This window comes from Emys orbicularis, chromosome 1 (assembly GCF_028017835.1).
Source record: "Emys orbicularis isolate rEmyOrb1 chromosome 1, rEmyOrb1.hap1, whole genome shotgun sequence".
Taxonomy (NCBI): Eukaryota; Metazoa; Chordata; order Testudines; family Emydidae; genus Emys; species Emys orbicularis.
In genome coordinates this window covers 259,260,501-259,278,869 of record NC_088683.1, presented here as the reverse complement: position 1 = coordinate 259,278,869, position 18,369 = coordinate 259,260,501, and the positions used below count along the sequence as shown (strand labels likewise).

General features: G+C 46.0%; 1 protein-coding gene across 1 annotated transcript; it reads left to right on the top strand.

The window, feature by feature from the left end:
• Positions 1–811: 811 nt before the first annotated feature.
• ING1 (inhibitor of growth family member 1) lies at positions 812–14,334 on the top strand. Its single transcript, XM_065406306.1, has 2 exons — positions 812–1,504; positions 12,719–14,334. Exons 1-2 carry the CDS (start codon positions 1,363–1,365, stop codon positions 13,420–13,422), a joined length of 846 nt encoding a protein of 281 aa, XP_065262378.1. The 5' UTR covers positions 812–1,362; the 3' UTR covers positions 13,423–14,334.
• Positions 14,335–18,369: the final 4,035 nt, after the last annotated feature.

Genomic DNA, 18,369 nt, shown 5'->3' with positions numbered 1-18,369 from the left:
GAGAATTGTCATTGCTTGTTCCGCCCCGATTCCCGTCTCCGATTGGCTCGCAGGGCGCCGGGGCGGGACACGACTGGCTGGCAGGAATGTCAGCAGCAGCCTGCGCTGGCCGGGTGACTCTTGAATTGATGCTGTTGCCTGTCGGTGGTTCCGCTAGGGGCCGGGGATCCGGGTACCGAGACTCAAACTGGGCCTGTGGCCGTTCAGCGGGACTCCGGGGGAGCCGTGCCTGTGAGCTGGGCGGTCCATTTTGGGGCTGAAGCAGCAGCAGCGTTGCATGATCCTCCGGTCCTGCGGCGTTATCTCCCGCGGGAGCGGCTGTCCGGGACAGCGCAGCCTTTTCCACCAGCTGCACAAAGTTTGTGCCAGTGACCCCCGTGTAAAAGCACCAACCACTGAGCTCATCATATGCAAACGTCCCGTGCATCGCCGTCATCTGAGCACCCTGCACAACTTTCCCGGTAGCGTCAGAGCTCTTGCACGTAACCATGCTACTTTCCAGCTGGCCACGTACCTCCTTAGCACCGTGCTCTGGCTCCCCGTACCCTCTCGGCATCACACAAACGCCTGTGGAAAACATTTGTTCCCGGTGTACTTTACCGGCAGCAGCAGCACAACCTCAACCTCTCCCCCTCCCCCCGCTTGTTTCTGCTGTTGCAGCAGCCCCACCTCCTGCTCTTAAACGTGAGTAAGGAGAGGAGGTGCAGAGATAATAAATATGCACATGAGCGTTAGTACTGCTGCTGTGAGGGGGGGGGGGGAAGAGTCAGTGTGTAGAGGGGAGGGGTGCGCATGCGCGCTGCGTGGCGGGGCTGAATGTTTCCCAAGTGTTTGAAACTGGTATTTGGGTTTTCCACGTTGGATCAAGTGCGGCGTATAGCGAGAAGGGAGGCTGCATTAATATAACCGGGGACGGGAGCAGCGGCGGCGAGAAGAGCGTGGAAGGAGAGAGGATAGGAGCGGCACACGGGCGCCCAGAGGAGCTGCTGCTTCTGTCAGACACTTTGCACAACAGATTTTGTTTCCAGATTGTTTCGGAGGATCTGGTTTGAGCCCCCCTTCCTCCCCCTTCGCACACACAAATCCCTCTGATTGTTCCTACCACCTCCTTCGTGAGTTACCCACAACGACAGCCATTCAATCAGCTGCTGCTGGCGGTGGGGACTAGCGGAGGGTGCGTGTGTGTCTCTCTCTCCCTCGGCGTTTACAAGAGAGGAGTCAGATGTAGCTTCTCTCGGTTTTGGGGAGCTCCAGAGAGAGGTGGGCAGGGAGCGAGCTGTGCAGATTGGGGCTGTCGTCTTTGGAGCGAGCAGCCCTCGCTCTCGCACAGAACGGGGGGAGGAAGACTGTTTGTCTTGCCGGATGAAAATGTTGAGTCCTGCAAACGGAGAGCAGCTTCACCTCGTGAACTATGTGGAGGATTATCTGGACTCCATCGAGTCTCTGCCCTTCGATCTGCAGAGAAATGTCTCCCTGATGAGGGAAATTGACGCCAAATATCAAGGTAAGTGCTTGTGTGTGTGTGTGTGTGTGTGTGTGTGTGTGTGTGTGTGTGTGTGTGTGTGTGTGTGGTGCTGGGTTAGGTTTGTCTTTTCTTTCCTTGGTAGCTGAGTCCTGGCACCCCTTGCCCGCCCCCCCCCCACACCCTGCAGGGATGGTAGTTTTATTTTTGGGAGGAGGGAGAAAGCAGGAAAAGAGAGCCTAGAAGAGGAGAGAGGGGCTGATCTGCAGCGTTAGCTCTTGTCATGGGGCGGAACAAAAGGTCTCCGGCTTCTCTTATTAAGCAAGGACTCTGCTTTTCAGTGTAAAATACTGGACAAGAAGACGTGGGGCAGGGAAGCGGGGTTTGTGGGGCTATTTCTGGGTGTGTAGTTGTGGGGGGAGGTTTTGTAGGTACCGGGGAAAGTGCTGGGTGGACAGAGGGAGAGATTACAGCACAACAACATTTAGGAATGTACAGTATTCATTATGGCTGTAGTAAGGGAGAGAGGCTGCTAGGGAAGAAGGGGGAGGAGGTTTAGATGCGAGAGGGGGGCAGGGTTTGCTTTCTTAAGTCTCTCTTTAATGGGGGTGCGTTTCACCCTGTAAAACAGCCCCCGTGGGGGGGGGGAATTATATAAAAAAAAACGCTGGATGGGTTATGGATGAGCTGAATGCTAAGTGCCCCCTCCCCGCGGCATGCTGGCTGCACTCACTCCGGGGCATGCAGTCTCCTTGCCCCACGGCCGGCGGGAGGGGAAGGAGAAGGGTGGGTTAGTTTGCGTGGGCTTCGGAGCAGCTTTGTCACTTGCTGGGAGGGGGGGGGAGGTGCTGTGCTGTGCGTCTGTTGGACGCTGCCGGCAAAGGTGGCACTGGGTGCTGGAGAGGACCCCTTTGCTCGAATATGCGCCCCCCTCCTGCTGTACTGGGGGGGGGGGCTGGTCTCTGCGGCACTTGCCGCTGATCTGCGGGCAAGAGATGGGTGGAAAGCGCCCCATCGAAGGCAACGGCAGCAGGGGTCTCAGCTGGGTCGGGGCAGCGCTGTCCGGTGCGGGGGAAGGGGGGGAGGTGTAGGGCGCCGCGCCTTCCTGCACGACCACCCCAGTACAAATAGGCGCTGCGTCCGCGCTATGCCGGAGTCAGTCACCCCGCTCGCTGCGTCATTTATAGCCCTCATTAGCATGTCGTGGTTCGCCCCGCCTCCGCCTCGCGCTATTGGCTGGGCTCTGCCCCCACGGCTCAGCCTCTGCCGCTCACTGCCTGGGCTCGCTGTTCCGCCTTCTAGCTCCGCCTCCTCACGGCGTTTCCGAAGCCACTTTTTTGTGGAGTTGATTTGAATATCTTGAGGTTCCCCCGCCTTCCCGTTTCTGATTGGCGCCATGGGCTGCGCGAGGTGGGCGCAACTCTGGCCTTCGGGTTGTGATTGACACGTTTTTAGGTGGGGGACCTGTTCTGTCTCCTCCTCCTGGTTCTGATTGGACCCTTGGGATTGGTGGGCGGGCTCTTTGGGTCTTCCCATTCTGGTTGGTCCGTTGCGCCGGAGAACTGAGCTCTGGACTTTCTGATTCCGATTGGCACGCTGCACCGGAAGGGACGGGTTCCTCCCACTTCTCATGCTGATTGGCGTGTTGGGCGGATAAAGGCGGGTTATCTCTGTACTCTTTGATTCTGATTGGTAGCGGGCAGACTCTGCTTCGCCTGCTTCCCTCTCTTCCGAAAAACAGGAGAAACTCGGTTGGGCCCATTTCCTGTTCAAAGAACAATAGCCTGACGTCACGTCCTAGTTGTCCCTTCTGCGTTGGCAACTGGCCGGTTGCTAAGGAGGGGCGGAGTCTCTGAAGGAGACTGAGAGACCTCCTTCCCGGTTGGCTGAGCGCCCGCCGGTGCCCGTACCCCGCCTGTAATGGCGGCGGAGCGCAGCCGTGCGGTGCGGGGGGAGGAGCCGGGAACGGAGGCTGGGAGTCGAGCGCCCCTCCCCCTTCCCCCGCGTTTGTCCGTCTGACCGGCAGGAGGCGCCCTCGCGGGAGCGACGCCACCGGCATCGCGGCCTCCGAGCTGGGGCGGGGCGGGGCGCTCTGTGCGGGCGGGGCTAGGAGCTAGGGGACTCCCGCTGCTCAGCCCGGGACGCGGCCCTAGGCGCTTCGGGGCCGAGCTCGCGCCTGGGCGGTTCGGGTCCCGCTGTCTTCGCCTGGGCCTGGCGCTCCTGCTGCGGGCCCCCGGGCTTAGCTCCAGCTAGACGGAGCGGGGCCGCCCTCTATTGTCCCGACTCCCCCAAACCTTCAGCCCCACATTTCCAACGTGGAGGGGAAGAGAAGCAATCCCGGCCCCCGCCTGGACAGCCCCACTCCAGGCGTGCAACAGACAACCCCCAGCCTGGTTCCTAGCCCGGAGACAGGCTCCTTGCAAATCTGCACCCCACGCCCGTGTCCAGGGAGCTCTCTTTCATCTCAATAGAGGGATTCCATTTACACCCGTCCCCGTGCCGGCGTAACCTGGCTGGCAAGTCCAGAACACAACCTATGAATTTCTTCTACTGTATAACCTTCAAAATGCCCCCATCCTACCGTTCATGTATTTTTTTAAAAAGCAAAGTAACCAGCTATTAGCTTTCCTTCAAACAACAATCTCTTCAGATGTTGATAGGGAGAGGGGGATCCTAGAAAAATATATTACCATTGGGCTTATAAATATAGTTTACAGCAAGATTTTGGCAGTTATTTTAGATGTGGGATTGTTCCTTAAATAAAACTTAATTGAATTTTGCATAGCATTTTGCTGATTTATGGTGTGTGATAGTATACCACAAGTGTTTAAATACACACTTCATTAAACAGTAATCCTTATAAACCACACAAATAGTGGTCTTTCCTTACATACCTTTAAAAAATAATAAAGAGCAGAGCATTTTAATAAGGTGCCAGGACTCAGATTTCATTACTTGTACAAAACTAGAAAACTTACTAACGTATGGCAAAGTATCACAAAACAGAGTTATACTTGAGTGAAGGAACAAAGTACATGTAGTGCAGTATCCTTAGGACCACTATTCATTTACTAAGTTGCTAACTTAATAATTAGTAACTGCTCTCCTAATTATTGAGTTGGTGAGGTTCTACCATATACAATATACATTTCCCCCAAACTACCTCTAACAAAGCTATTTTTAAAAAAACCCAATACCTGTGTTTCCATCTGGCTTTGTGAAAAGTCACCTTTTTTGAAGGTGGAATTCTGAAAAGTGCTTAGCATTGGCCACGCTAAGTTTCAGTATGCCATTTAGACCTACTCTGGGCATGCTTAGTTGAGAAAGTGATTAAAATGTTGGCAGCTGATGGCACTTTGTCTATTGATGGAGCTGTACCAATATTAGCAATGGTGGGAAATGATTATGCTAGCCTCAACCTGAGAGCATGCACACCAGGCCACTGGCAATATAAAAGGATAGGCAGATATATCATAGGGTATAGCAACTATCTGTTTCCACCAGAGTAATCAAGTGTCCCCTGTTACTTGGCCTCTAGATCTTTGTTAGAAGAGAAGGGGGGGGCCCTACTCAAAGCCACTTAAGTGACTGTTGAAATAGAGCCTCTTTTTCATTTATGTTCTCTGAAAAAAATTAAAATGACACAAGTAAAGATTTATACCCTTGCAGGCATCAAACCAGCAGTCTGCTGTGCTTAATGCAGACAGAAATAATCCTTGCAGCACAGCAGCTGGCAGTTATTCCAGATCAACACTGAATATTCCAAATTAGTTACCTTTATGGGGGCCTGAGCTTGTTGCCATCAATCAGTGGGAACCGTGAGGTAAATATTTCAAACTCTGAAAATAAATCTGTGACTCTTATTCAACTATGGGTCACAGGGGAGCTGGGCAAATATTAGAAAAAGGTAGACAGATTTATCTCTATAGCTATACATTAAGCCTGTGATCTTATTGGCTTGGAAGCTTTCAGCAGAGCAGTGGATAATGTTGAAATAAATGTCGCAAAGAGAGAATTTTTGTGTGTGTTGTGAGAAACTGTTTAGCTCAGCTAGTGCAGTACTTAAGCAATACCCTTCAGCCAATCTTATGTTTTCATTGTTATGGCTGGCAGTGGGCTTTCTGACGCTACACAGCAAGAAAACCCATAGTTATGTTTGTGTCCTCTGCAGCCTACGGCGTTACAAGGTGCACAGAATTCCCAGTGTGTGATTTTTGCATTTGTAACTTTCCCAACATGCTTTAAACATACAGGTGACAGAGTAAAACCAGGGACTCACAGGGAGTTGCATAGGTATTTGACTATCTTGGGAGACATTGAAACAGCTATGCTCTTGCATGGGGCCTATACAGTATTTACCTGGGAGGGGATTAGTGTTAGCCATTCTGGAGAGGACAGGCAAGTCATGCTACTCAGTCTGCTTGTCTAAGGAATATTACAAATTAGAGCCTGGCACAACTTTCAGCTGAAATAGCTGCTAAGAAACTTCTTTTTTTATCTAGTATCACAGTTAAGTACAACAGTCCCCCAACTCCATCCATCAGAACACCCACTTGTTGCTGAGCAACCCTTTTTATTTGGGCACAGTTGTAAACAGCAGCAAACTGTATCATTCAGTATCTTGTGTTGTGCTGAGCAACTTTGATTAGTACCTCCCAGGAAGTGCTCAGCAAGTAGCAGGATCAAGGTTATTATCGCTAAATGAAATATGCCTTCCCAATATGTTAAATAGTAGAGCAATACTAGCAGTGTGATAATGGTATATTTTTCATGTGCATATATGATTATTTAAAATGAAGCTTTGGTAATAGGTGTGGAGAAATGAATTAAACTATTTTGTCATTAAAAAAATTAGTAGCCTATAGCGAAACATTCTTTGGATATCCACAAAGCAAAGTATTTCTTCTAGAAAGATTATCTGTATGTCAAATTTAAGTGGGCTAATCTACTAATGACAGTGGCTAAATGCCACAAAATTGGAATATAGACTTATGAATTTCAGTTATGGCTTGTTAAATCCAGGGTTGTGAGATCAATCCTTGGGGAGGCCATTTAGGGATCGGGGGGGGGGGGGAATCTGTCTGGGGATTGGTCCTGCTTTGAGCAGGGGGTTGGATTAGGTGACCTCCTGAGGTCCCTTCCAACCCCGATAGCTAACCTTCTTAGATTTCATACACTAACACATTCACACCAGTTCTACCTGCTATAGTACAACTAGCTGTATTTAAACTAGAGTCTTAGAATGTGTTAGTTAACATGTTATCAAAAAACAAACACCTTTTTATCCTAATCAAGACAAAGCCTAAATAGCAACAGCTTTGCTGGTATTAATTGTGTAACAAGAGCTATTAGCATGTTTTCTTGTCCAAAAGAAAGTCTTATTAGGGAGATAAATGTCCACATTTGTAAAATTCAAAGTCAGAGCTTTGCTATTTCATTTAAATATAGGTGGGATTGTAACATGTATTAGGTTAACTGAGTTACTTTTCTGCCAAGTGTTACCTTCTTCTAACACCTTCGTTCTTGGTTAGTAAGCTAAACTGTTCTTCTCAGCAGCCTTTGTGTTCATTTCAAGGTGAATGGAAAGAGAAACACCATGATGCAGTTAAAAAAAAAAAAAAAAAAAGAGAGAGAAAAGTATCCTCATTCTAGATAATATATGATGAGGAATGATATATATGATGGTGAAAGGGAAAGGAATCTAACATGTCTCACTGGCATTGAATGGAGTTTGATGAAACGAGCACAAATCAAACACAGCCGTCTATTTTTCAGTTATGAACTCTCGAATCACATATTTGACTCTTTAAAACTTCTCTCTCTCCAAAACTCTCTCATAGTCTGTTGAAAACATCCTTATAGTAAGTATTACAATAGTGCTACTTCAAGACTATCTGCATTTGGTTTATAAATGCATATATTCACTTTTACTATTTTAAATCAGAGATAACTGCTTCAACTGTTGCCAAATATACTTGAATGTCCTAAATTCTTACTTTCTTTGGTTAAATACATACTGACAATAGATGCATGTATTTACTCAGATTTCAACAATTACAGAATATGTTGGTGCGGGAGGGACATGGCCACGCGCAGGCATGGACCCAAGCCTCTTACACATCTTAAAAGGAAATAAAATACCTGAAATATACCTCTAGTTTGTATATTGCAGTCCTGATCTAGCAACCCTTAGGCTCTGGCTCTCACCTGCCAAAGACTTGGAGGAATAGAATGGTAGCCTAAGGCCTTGTCTACACTACAGTTTTGTCAACAAAAGTCAGGTTTCATTGACAAGACAGTGGAGGTGTACACACTGCAATGCTCCTTCTGCTAACAAAACTCTCCTGCTTTGCTACCAAAATAAAACCACCTCAACAAGAGGCATAGAGCTTTTTGCGGCAAAGTTACATTGGCAATGTGTCCGTGTGGACACTGGCTTGGTTATGTTGCTGTAAGTGGCATCCAGGAGGTGTCCCACAATATCCATCCTGACCGCTCTGGTCAGCAGTTTGTACTCTGCTGCCTTGCACCCAGGCATCTGCCCCTCCCCCTTTAAAGGCCCGGGAATTTTTGAAATTCCACTTCCTGTTTGCTCAGTGTGGACAGCTCACATCACATCTTTCCAGCTGACCATGGCAGCTCCACGCAACAAACGCTGTCCCGCTTGGAGCACACCTGAGTTGTTAGATCTCCTGGTGCTGTGGGGTGAGGAGGCTGTGCAGTCCCAGCTCTGCTCCAGCTGTAGGAACTTTGATACTTAGGCCTGGTCTACACTGGGGGGGGGGGGGGGGGGGGGGGAAATAGAACTAAGATACGCAACTTCAGCTATGAGAATAGCATAGCTGAAGTCGACGTATCTTAGATCGACTTACCTCGCGTCCTCACGGCGCGGGGTCGACTGCCGCCGCTCCCCCGTCGACTCCGCTTCTGCCTCTCGCTGCGGTGGAGTACAGGAGTTGACGGCAGAGCGATCGGGGATTGATTTATCGCGTCTACACTAGTAGACTAGTCGATCACTACCCGCCAATCCGGCGGGTAGTGTAGACGTACCCTTACAGTCAGATTTCTTCTGGAGTGTTGGATAAGGGCTACAAATGGGACATGCATCAGTGCTGTGTGAAAATAAAGGAGCTGAGGCAGGTGTACCAGAAGGCAAGGGAGTCAAACCGTCACTCTGGTGCTGCGCTGAAGACCTGCTGCTTCTATAAGGAGCTGGACGCCATCCTCGGCAGCAACCCCACCTCCAATGCCAAGAGCCCCATGGAACTTTGATGGGGCGGTGGACAGTGGACTCAGCTCCGAGAACAAAGTCGTGGATGAGGAGGTCGAGTTGGAGGATGATGTGGAGCACATGTTAGGGTCATCCAGTGGTGTGGTGAGTCAGGAACTCTTTTCCACTCCGGAGGGGTCTAGCCAGTCCCAGCAGTCCATCTCTGGTGCGCATGATGTGGCAGAGGAGAGCTCTGGTAAGTGATCTTTTTGAGTTGATGCTGCTCAGTTATATGAAGTAGAGCTGTCTTTTGCTTTGTATATATTGTAGAAGTGGGTGAAGGGATAGAAATGTACAAGACTATGTTGACATGTGCTTTACATTACCCTGTGCAGCAAAGCAGTGTGGTGGAACAGCATGTTAATGCACACTGAGATTTCATGGGAATCCTCCAGAGAGCTCTCTAGGAAACTTTCCTGGAGGTACTCGCCAATCCTCTGCTGATGGTTCCTTCGCAGAGCTGCTTTGTTCCTTCCCCCATTGTAGGAAACTTTCCCGTGCCAATCAGCAATCATTTGTGCAGGGACCAAAGCGGCACACAGGCGAGCAGCATAGGGACCTGGTCTGAAGCTGCAAGCATGCAAAAGATGCATCCTTGCTTACCTTCAGGAGTGAGATAGTGGCTTCAATGACCTCTGCCTGTGGAAAATGGTGGCAGAATTTACAATATTGTCCCTAGTCCCCTGCAGTGATCCCCTTAAAAAAACACCGAGACCCTTTGCCCCATCTTGAGCGCACCCCCGCATCCCCCGGGCCTACCTCACCATATTTAGGGTGTTTGCTGAGCTGTGTGCTTGCCAAGAGATAGTGAGAAACTGATCCATATTTTTTAAAAGGTGCATTTTACTATAATGAGTCCATGCGGTGCATGCACTAAAATTCATGCTTCTGTTTATTGTTTCTTGTGCTTCTACAGATGTGGCCTTCAGTGGAACGCCCTACACACTGGCAGAGCACCTCTGCCAGATAAAGAAGCGACCAAGGAGGACACATTCCGAGAGGTGCTCCAATCCTCAGAGGCCAAGAAACAAGAACACAGTTTGCAGAGAGAGATTTTAAAAGAAAATTATAAAATAGGCAGGACAGAAAGGAGAGCCAGGAGCGAATTTAATGGGCCAAGAGCAGATGATAAAAGCGATGGAGGAGAAACAGATGATGAAGTTTCATCTAATCATGCTGCAGGCAGAATTCATGCGTTGTCGACCATCCTGCAGCTGATACAGAACTGCTTTCCATGCCCTCCCCAAACTCCTCCCACACATTCCTTGCAACTTCCCAGCCCATCTTGGTACTCTGGTCACTCCACCTCTTTAGACAGCTTCCAAAATGATAGCTGGACTTACACACAGCTATGAGAGCCTACACTGCCCTTCATTGTTATCTCCCTTCCCACCAAGCCTTTTTGTGTATTGTTAATTGGTATTTAATAAAAATAAACTCTTTGTCTTCAAAACATGGTGGTTGATGCTGGAATTAAATACACCGTGGCAATTTCATCATTTGCTGACTACACATCCCGGTCAGGAATCATCAAATTTTTCATACAATGTGGCGAGTTAACAAAGCATGGCAGAGTGCTGTATAGAATGAAACATTACTGGAGCTCATTGTCAAAATGTTGCCTCAAAGCCTCCATGATTCAAATTGCTCTCCCTCTCCCCCCGGTGCACCTCAGCCCTGGTATCTGACTGCTCAAAATCAGCTGCCGGGTGATCCGTCTCCATCCTCCAGGAAACGTCTCACCTTTAGCCTCACAAATATTATGGAGCACCCAGCAGGCTGCTATGACCATGGGAATATTTTCCTCATTTAGGTCTAACTTGCCATAAAGGCAGCACCAGCCTGCTTTTAATCTGCCAGACATACATTCTACAGTCATTCTGCACCTGCTCAGCCTATTGGTTGAAGTGCTCCTTGCTGCTGTCCAGGTTTCCCGTGTAAGGCTTCATGAGCCATGACAGTAAGGGATAGGTCCAGTTTCCCAGGATCACTATGGGCATTTCAATATTCCCCCATTGGAATCTTCTAGTCTGGAAAGAAAGTCCCTGCTTGCAGCTTTCTGTACAGATCAGTGTTCCTGAAGATGCATGTGTCATGCACCTTTTTGGACCACCCTACGTTGATGTCAGTGAAACGCCCATGGTGATCCACAAGTGCCTGCAACACCATGGAGAAATACCCCTTTCTATTGATGTACTCAGTTGCAAGGTGTTCTGATGTCAAAACTGGGATATGCCTGCCATCTATTGCCCTGTCTCACTTAGGGAATCCCATTGCTGCAGAGCCATCCACTGTTTCACACACATTGCCAAGAGTCACAGTCCTTTGTAGCAGGATTTGATTAATTGCCTTGCACACTTACGTTAACATAGCCCCAATGGTCGACTTCCAGACTCCAAACTGATTCACGACCAACCGGTAGCAGTCTGGAGTCTCCAGCTTCCACACAGCGATCGCTACGCACATCTCCACTCAGAGGGCAGCTCTCATTTTTGCTGTCTTTGTGCCGCACTGCTGGGGTGAGCTCCGCACATAGTTCCAGGAAGGTGGCTTTCTGCAGCCAAAAGTTTTGCAGCCACGGCTTGTCATCCCAGACCTGCATAACAATGCGATCCCACCACTCAGCGCTTGTTTCCTGATCCCAAAAGTGATGGTTCAGCATGTGCAGCTGCTCCATGAATGCCAAAAGCAATCTGGTGTTGTTTCTTTCCATGGCACACAACAGGTCAGGCACCTCTGATTCCTGTTTAAATTGGGTGCTCATGATGTACTGTACGACCAGCCATGATGTGTTCATAACAGTGATTACAACAGTAGAGAGCAGTGCAGGATCCATCCTTTCAGACAGAGATTGCGAGCGCACAGTAAACAGGGCCCATTGAAAAATGCCACAAAACACAGTTGAAAGCCCATGGAATGATGGTACAGAAAAAACTGCTTCATGAGATATGGAGCCCTCACCCATGATGCACTTCAATCCACTCCGCCTTCCCAGAACTCCTAGCTGCAGAAGATGGCGAGTAGCACAGTGGGATAAATACCCACAGTGCACTGCTCTCTGTCAATGCTAGAGCACCAACTGTGGGCGCACGCCGCCAATAGAAGGAGTGTTGTGTTAACATGCACAAGTGATTTAATTATACCAGGTGTTGATTGTTGGCATAACTTGCGTTGACTGTGTAGTGTAGACAAGGCCTTAGAGACACTTTTAAGCCCCATCCCGGCAGTATCGAGTAAAGCTCATTGTAGCTCAGGACCTACCTCACAGCATTCAGAATTCTTGTGCATCAGCAGTCAGGTACGATAGCCATTACTAAATAACTCAGCATCTGTTTTCTGCAGTGATTAACTCACTCGCTCTCCCTCTGCCTGTTTCAAGCATTTCTTGTGACCAAAATGTAAATGGCAGTCCTGTCATCTTTGGTTTGGGGGGAGTTTCTTTTATTTTTTAAGCAGAGTGTTAATGTTAATACGTGAAAGATGGTCTGAAAAGCCACTATGATATTTCTTAGTTCTGATTTGAGAACAAATTTTGTAGTTGCCAATGATGGAAATACAAAATAATCTTCTTTTACTTCATTGATTTGTCTAAAAGGAAAAGACTTGAAGATCTAGGCCACTTACCTGGCAATCTGTAACTTCCCTTCATTGTGACAAGCTGCTTCATAGACATCACATACTGCTGCACCCACAAAACTCCACAGGGTGTAACAGTCTAAAAGGAAATTATTTTTAATAATACGTTTCTACATTTCAACTACATGGCATTTGCATTCTGTTCCAGAGAGACCAACTAATCAGCTGTAGATGTGAGCCACTTGTTGTCAGATTTCAACTTCAGGGTGGCTGCCTTTGATCAGCTTTGTACTTTACAAGAAAGTAGTGCTGCTTTTGGGAGGCAATAGTATGGGGAGGTTTTGTTCAGCCATTCTGTATGTGCAGAATATTTATAGTTTTACTTTTTTTTTTTTTTTTTTCCTTTGCAGAGATCTTAAAGGAGCTGGATGATTATTATGAAAAGTTCAAACGAGAGACTGATGCCGTGCAGAAGAGAAGACTGTTGCATTGCATACAGAGAGCACTGATCCGGAGTCAGGAACTGGGAGATGAAAAGATCCAAATTGTCAGTCAGATGGTGGAGCTTGTTGAGAATAGAACCAGGCAAGTGGACAGTCATGTGGAACTATTTGAGACCTGTCAAGAGACTAATGAGACCACCGGAAACAGTGGCAAAGCCAGCCAAGATAAGTCAAAGAATGAGACAATCACTCAGGCTGAAAAGCCCAACAATAAGAGGTCTAGGAGGCAAAGAAATAATGAAAATCGAGAAAACGCTTCTAATAATCATGATCATGATGACATCACCTCAGGAACACCAAAGGAGAAGAAAGCAAAAACATCCAAGAAAAAGAAGAGGTCTAAGGCTAAAGCAGAGAGGGAGGCTTCCCCTGCGGATCTTCCTATTGATCCCAATGAACCAACATACTGTTTGTGTAATCAAGTCTCCTATGGAGAAATGATAGGATGTGATAATGATGAGTGCCCAATTGAGTGGTTTCATTTTTCATGTGTGGGACTCAATCATAAACCAAAGGGCAAATGGTACTGCCCTAAATGTAGAGGAGAAAATGAGAAAACTATGGACAAGGCACTGGAGAAATCTAAAAAAGAAAGGGCCTACAACAGGTAGTTTGTAGACTCTTGATTGTGAAGAAAAATAAAAAACCAACCAACCAACCAGTGTATTTATTGTCAGTGTCACCTTTGTTGAGGTGCAAGGATTGTAAAATGTATATTTTTAAAGGAGGTTAGAAACTAAACCATTCCTGTTATAGGGACGGCAATAAGAGCAATTTTGTTTTTTCCATTTGATACAGCTGTAAAAAGAAAGTGGTCTGGCGACCAACATTAATAAACATGTAATAAGAGTTTAAATTTAGTGTTCAGATGAAGCTAAAGACAATATAATACTTCTGTTTTGTGCTGGTAGCACTATACCCATTAACATTTAGATAACAAATATTTCTTAAATGTAATTTCATTTTCCTTTATAGAGGAATGTTATTTACCTTTCCAGCAAACTGTCAAATATTTAGCCATCCGGTTGTATTTGAATAAAACAACAGTACATTATAAATTTAATTTCTTTCACTGATGACCAATGCAAGATCAAACAAGAAGGTAAAATATAACTTCTGCTACAGAGTGTGTCAGTATAACAGTTCAATAACAAATGTTTAAATAGCGTTAGAAGATTATTTTTTAAAAAAGTAAATGGTTAAATTTTACATGACAAATATTTTATATACTGGCCGAGTACCACAAGGGCCATTTTAAAATGATTGAGTACATTTTATATTTAACCAGGAAGTGGTTTAGTAATGAAACTTAACATAAATCAAGCTTTATACTGTCACAGATAATAGTGTAGCAATCTTTAATTTGTATAAGGTGTATAAATGTAAATTTTTAAGTGGAGTTGCACTTACTGTATTATAATCGGAAATGCAGCCAAATGCCATTGTGTATCCAATGTGCATTTCCTTCTGTATGTATGAAAATTGTACAGCTGTGATATTAAGAAATAAATGAAAAAAACTTAGTTTGCGCCTCTGGTGATTACATTTTAATATTCATTCACACCATTTAAAAATTAATGGCTAACTTCCATAGCACCATCAAGCTGCTGCTGCCTGGAAGCCTAAAGTAGAATCTGTTGTAATGGTAGTCAAATTATGCTTCCAGTAATGAATCTTCAGAGAGCGTATGATTAGCAAGAGAATAAGGGTCTCAAAATAGCATTTAACCTTCCATCCAACTCTATACTGTAGTGCTTACAGTTACTCTGGCCATATATCATAATAATAAAATAATAATAAACCAATGGAATGGAACTAGCCACATTTACTGGTTTTCATGTGGATATAAATTAGTTCACATTTGTTATCAATAGGAAGTGCTTGTTGAATTACAATATTTTAAAAGAATTATTGCAACTATCCAGTTTAAGCATTTGTAACCCTCCTGGTCTCCTCAAATAAAACTGCTTTAGCTATAATAAAAATCCTAACTTTAGATACCCAGATCCCATTTCACTTTTTTTTTTTTATATAGCAACGTAGGGTCAAACTGTTCCCTTCACCTCAGAGTGGAGAGGATGAAATCCTGGCAGAGTCAAACAGGACACAGATGAGGGAGAAGCATCATTCTGTTTTCTGCCTCCTCCTGTCGCACGCACGTGTGTGTGTGTGTGTCGGGGCGGGGGTTATAAGAATAAGTGGGTTGGGGCTGGTAACAGGAGAAAGGTTGGAGAAGGGCAGTGGGAGAGGAATGCAGAGAGGTGATGGGCAGCAGGAGGAAGATTTGGAGCACAGTGCTGGGACGGATCCATTCATATTACCAAATCCAGGGGCTCATATGAGATTCTTGTAGATTTGTGTCTCCTATGAACACCATGTTCCTCTTCCTAAAATTCCTAACCTGCAGCTGTTCTGCCTTTCACAAATAATGAAATCATGAACTGGTGGGCTGGTCCATCTGCAAGAAGTGGAGTGGAAGATATGGAGTCAGCAGAAGAGGAGTAAGTGCAAGGGCTATGGTGACCTCTGCATTGTGTCACATATTGCACATGTTATATCAACCCTATGGGGATTCCCCACCTAAATTATAGTGACTGAGTTAGTTTTAAATTAGATGAGTTACCCATTCATGCTCGGATCCCTGTGCTCCACCACTGGTAAGGATCCAGGGCCAGCAGGGGACCTATGGCAGCAAGTCTCTGCTGAATCTTACTTTGTCTTCTCTCTACCCTACTCCTCTCCCCCATTTTGTTCCTCTTCTCCCTCCCACACAGTCCCCTGCTCTCCTTCCTATTCCTCACTCCAGCTGCTGTCCCCTCTGCTAATCCCAACCCTTGTGGAATTGCCCGGCTCCAACATTCTGTCCCCTCTCCAATTAAGCCTTGACTAGTCTAGGAAAACCGATGTTTTCAAAAAATCGTGCTCACTAAAATAATTTGAAACGCCAGTTAGGCTATAGTATAAACACAGTTCAACGTCTCTGAACCCAGGCTAGGTGGCCAGGGTTGACCCTAGGTTCCCCCATTAAACTGTGTTCAACATAGGTCCCTAGTGATGTTTCAAATGCAGAGAGCTGGGGTAAAATAATGGCGGTGTGGAGATGCATGATAGAAAAAGTCCTACTTAAAAGGGATCCATTGGTTTGCTGATAGGTCCATCTTGTCATTGTTCTTAAATGAGTAGACTTCCAGCTCTTGCCCTCCCTTATCTTAGCCATGGGTCAAAGGCAGCTGCTTGTTTGCTAGGTCATTTAAAAATTATATTATCAGCTTACTCATTTCTCCACGACCTTCCTGCTCTTCTCAACTCCACATACGGGTTGCAATTTTCTTTTGCTGCTTACCGTTGACATCTCTTGGACCTACACCACAGTATTCGATAGGGTCTAATTTCAAGCAGTGAGCCTGTTCACTTCATTTAGCGTGAACTGACTGCTGCTATTAAGCTCTTCATTGTTGGAAGAATGGCCTGCTCATGTTATGCTGGCACACAGTCCTACAGCCTCAGACTGTGGAAACTACTCAAGCTTTGCATCTTGTTTAAAATAGTATCTTTACCCATGTCCTTTTTTCCTCTTGCCAGTTTGGTCAATTTAATGGTTCAGAAAATGTACTAGCCCTGGAACGTATCACCTCTATTTCTGCACAGAATAGGTTCGGAGGAGGCAGCAGATATACAAGCTTCCCAACACCACCCGTCAGCACAACTGAATGCTGATTTGGAGAGGCCATCTCTAGAAGTGAGAGAACATTCGAGTCTCCGTGCCCATTCCTTGCTTGGTTTCACTCCTGAGACTGCCAGCAAATGGCACAGTTGAGATAGATAATCGCTCTACTAAGAAATTGGACTATGGTTATTAAATCATGTCCTACAGGTGACTGAACAGCCATCAGATGTAACAACTATAATTCAGTAGCTTACTACTAGAAAATGGGGGGAAGCATGACTTGTTTGGTTTTCGTCAGAAATGTTCAACGAGCTATAGTCACTGCTGCTCTGGGCTGGATTTGAATGAGACATCTAGAGATAAAAGGATCCCCAGAGCTAGTGATACATTCCCCTGATTAGTAGAAGATGCCATTTCAATGGTAATGCTGCAGCAATTTTTTCACATTACTGGACAGGTCCATGGAGCGGAGCCTCTGCAGTAGGACACTTAGCAGGTGCAGTTGGTATGGAAAATACAGGTTAGCAGGTAGTGATGAAGTAGTTTGTGTTGCATGTAAGGTGTAACTGCAAGCTGTAGCTAGAACAGACACACAGAACCAGCATGATACTGAAGCAAAAAGAGCTAAACACCAATTTGAACCATTACGTCACCTAAAAACATCTCAGTTAAACAGAATTACCATCTCCCGAAAGCAGCCATCCCAGCCTTGCATATCATTAGGCTTAAATAAGTTTCCTGCCGATTAAGTGGATTTCCTGATTAACTGTCCCAGTTAAATGGAATGTACCAAATAAATACATCTGAACTGGATTGGTCCATTAGTCCTTTTTTGGTAGAATCTTTTTAGTTAAAGAGGAAAAAAAGTCAGAAACAAGGGTAGAAGTCAGAAAGTATGCTTAGAGATGTGCTTCTTTGCATGTAATGTTGTGTTAAATCTTCATTATTACTTACAAGAATAAGTTTCTGTTGTTTTAATTAAAATTAACCAAGTTAGTCAATATATGTGATCCAACCCTAAAAATATGTTTGATCATCTTTGAAGTGCCATCCCCTCAGTGGACCATGTTGGTATGAACTTAACCAAGACACAACTAGGTTTTGCACAGATAGGAGCTCTGGATTGGTGGGGGGAGAGAGAATCAAATTTCACACATAGATCACATTTCACCTTTGCTGCAAAGTCTGCACTGGCTTTGGAGCTGTTGGTTTTGCTCTATAAAACCCTTTATAGTTTGAAACCTGTGTAGATGTTCAGCTATATAGTGATGGGAGCCATAAAGAACATGGATAATTGACAAGTTATCTTGGAGACAAGTACGGGCCAGATCCTCGATTTGTGCAAATCATTGTAGCTTAGTTGAAAGCATCCCTTCCTGGCAGATAATGACCTGACTTCAGCTATACATACCATCATTACCTCCAGGATGAACTACAGCAGTGCAATATACCTGGGTATGAAGGCTTCAGAGCTTACAAAACTCCAACTAGTACAGAATGCTCTGGCATTTTTCCTCACCAACATGAGCTACGGTGAGTACATCACATCTGCCCTTCACTCTCTGCACTGGCTTCCCGTAACCATTATCAAACCACGTCATGTCTTGGACCCAGATCCTCATAGGTATGTAGGAACGTCACGTCCATTGAAATCAATGGGAGTTAGGCACCTCAACCTTTTTGGATCTGGGCCTTTGCCCTTATCTTCAGCTTGCTCAGTGGTGCTCAGTCACCTGGGCCCAGGATATGCGAAAGATTGCCTGAAGCTCTAGGATGAAGCCTGTGTTCAACAGCTCTGCTCCTCTGGTACAATGCAACTCTCTACAATAAAGATATATCTTGTCTGTGCAGGAGACAGAACTTTCCCAGGGGCCAGACCAAGACTGTGGCA

Excerpts from the sequence above, each read along its gene's own strand:
- ING1 (XM_065406306.1), top strand. The coding sequence starts at position 1,363 with ATGAAAATGTTGAGTCCTGCAAACGGAGAGCAGCTTCACCTCGTGAAC. Across the intron at positions 1,505-12,718 it reads AATTGACGCCAAATATCAAG|AGATCTTAAAGGAGCTGGAT; the intron begins GTAAGTGCTTGT and ends TTTCCTTTGCAG.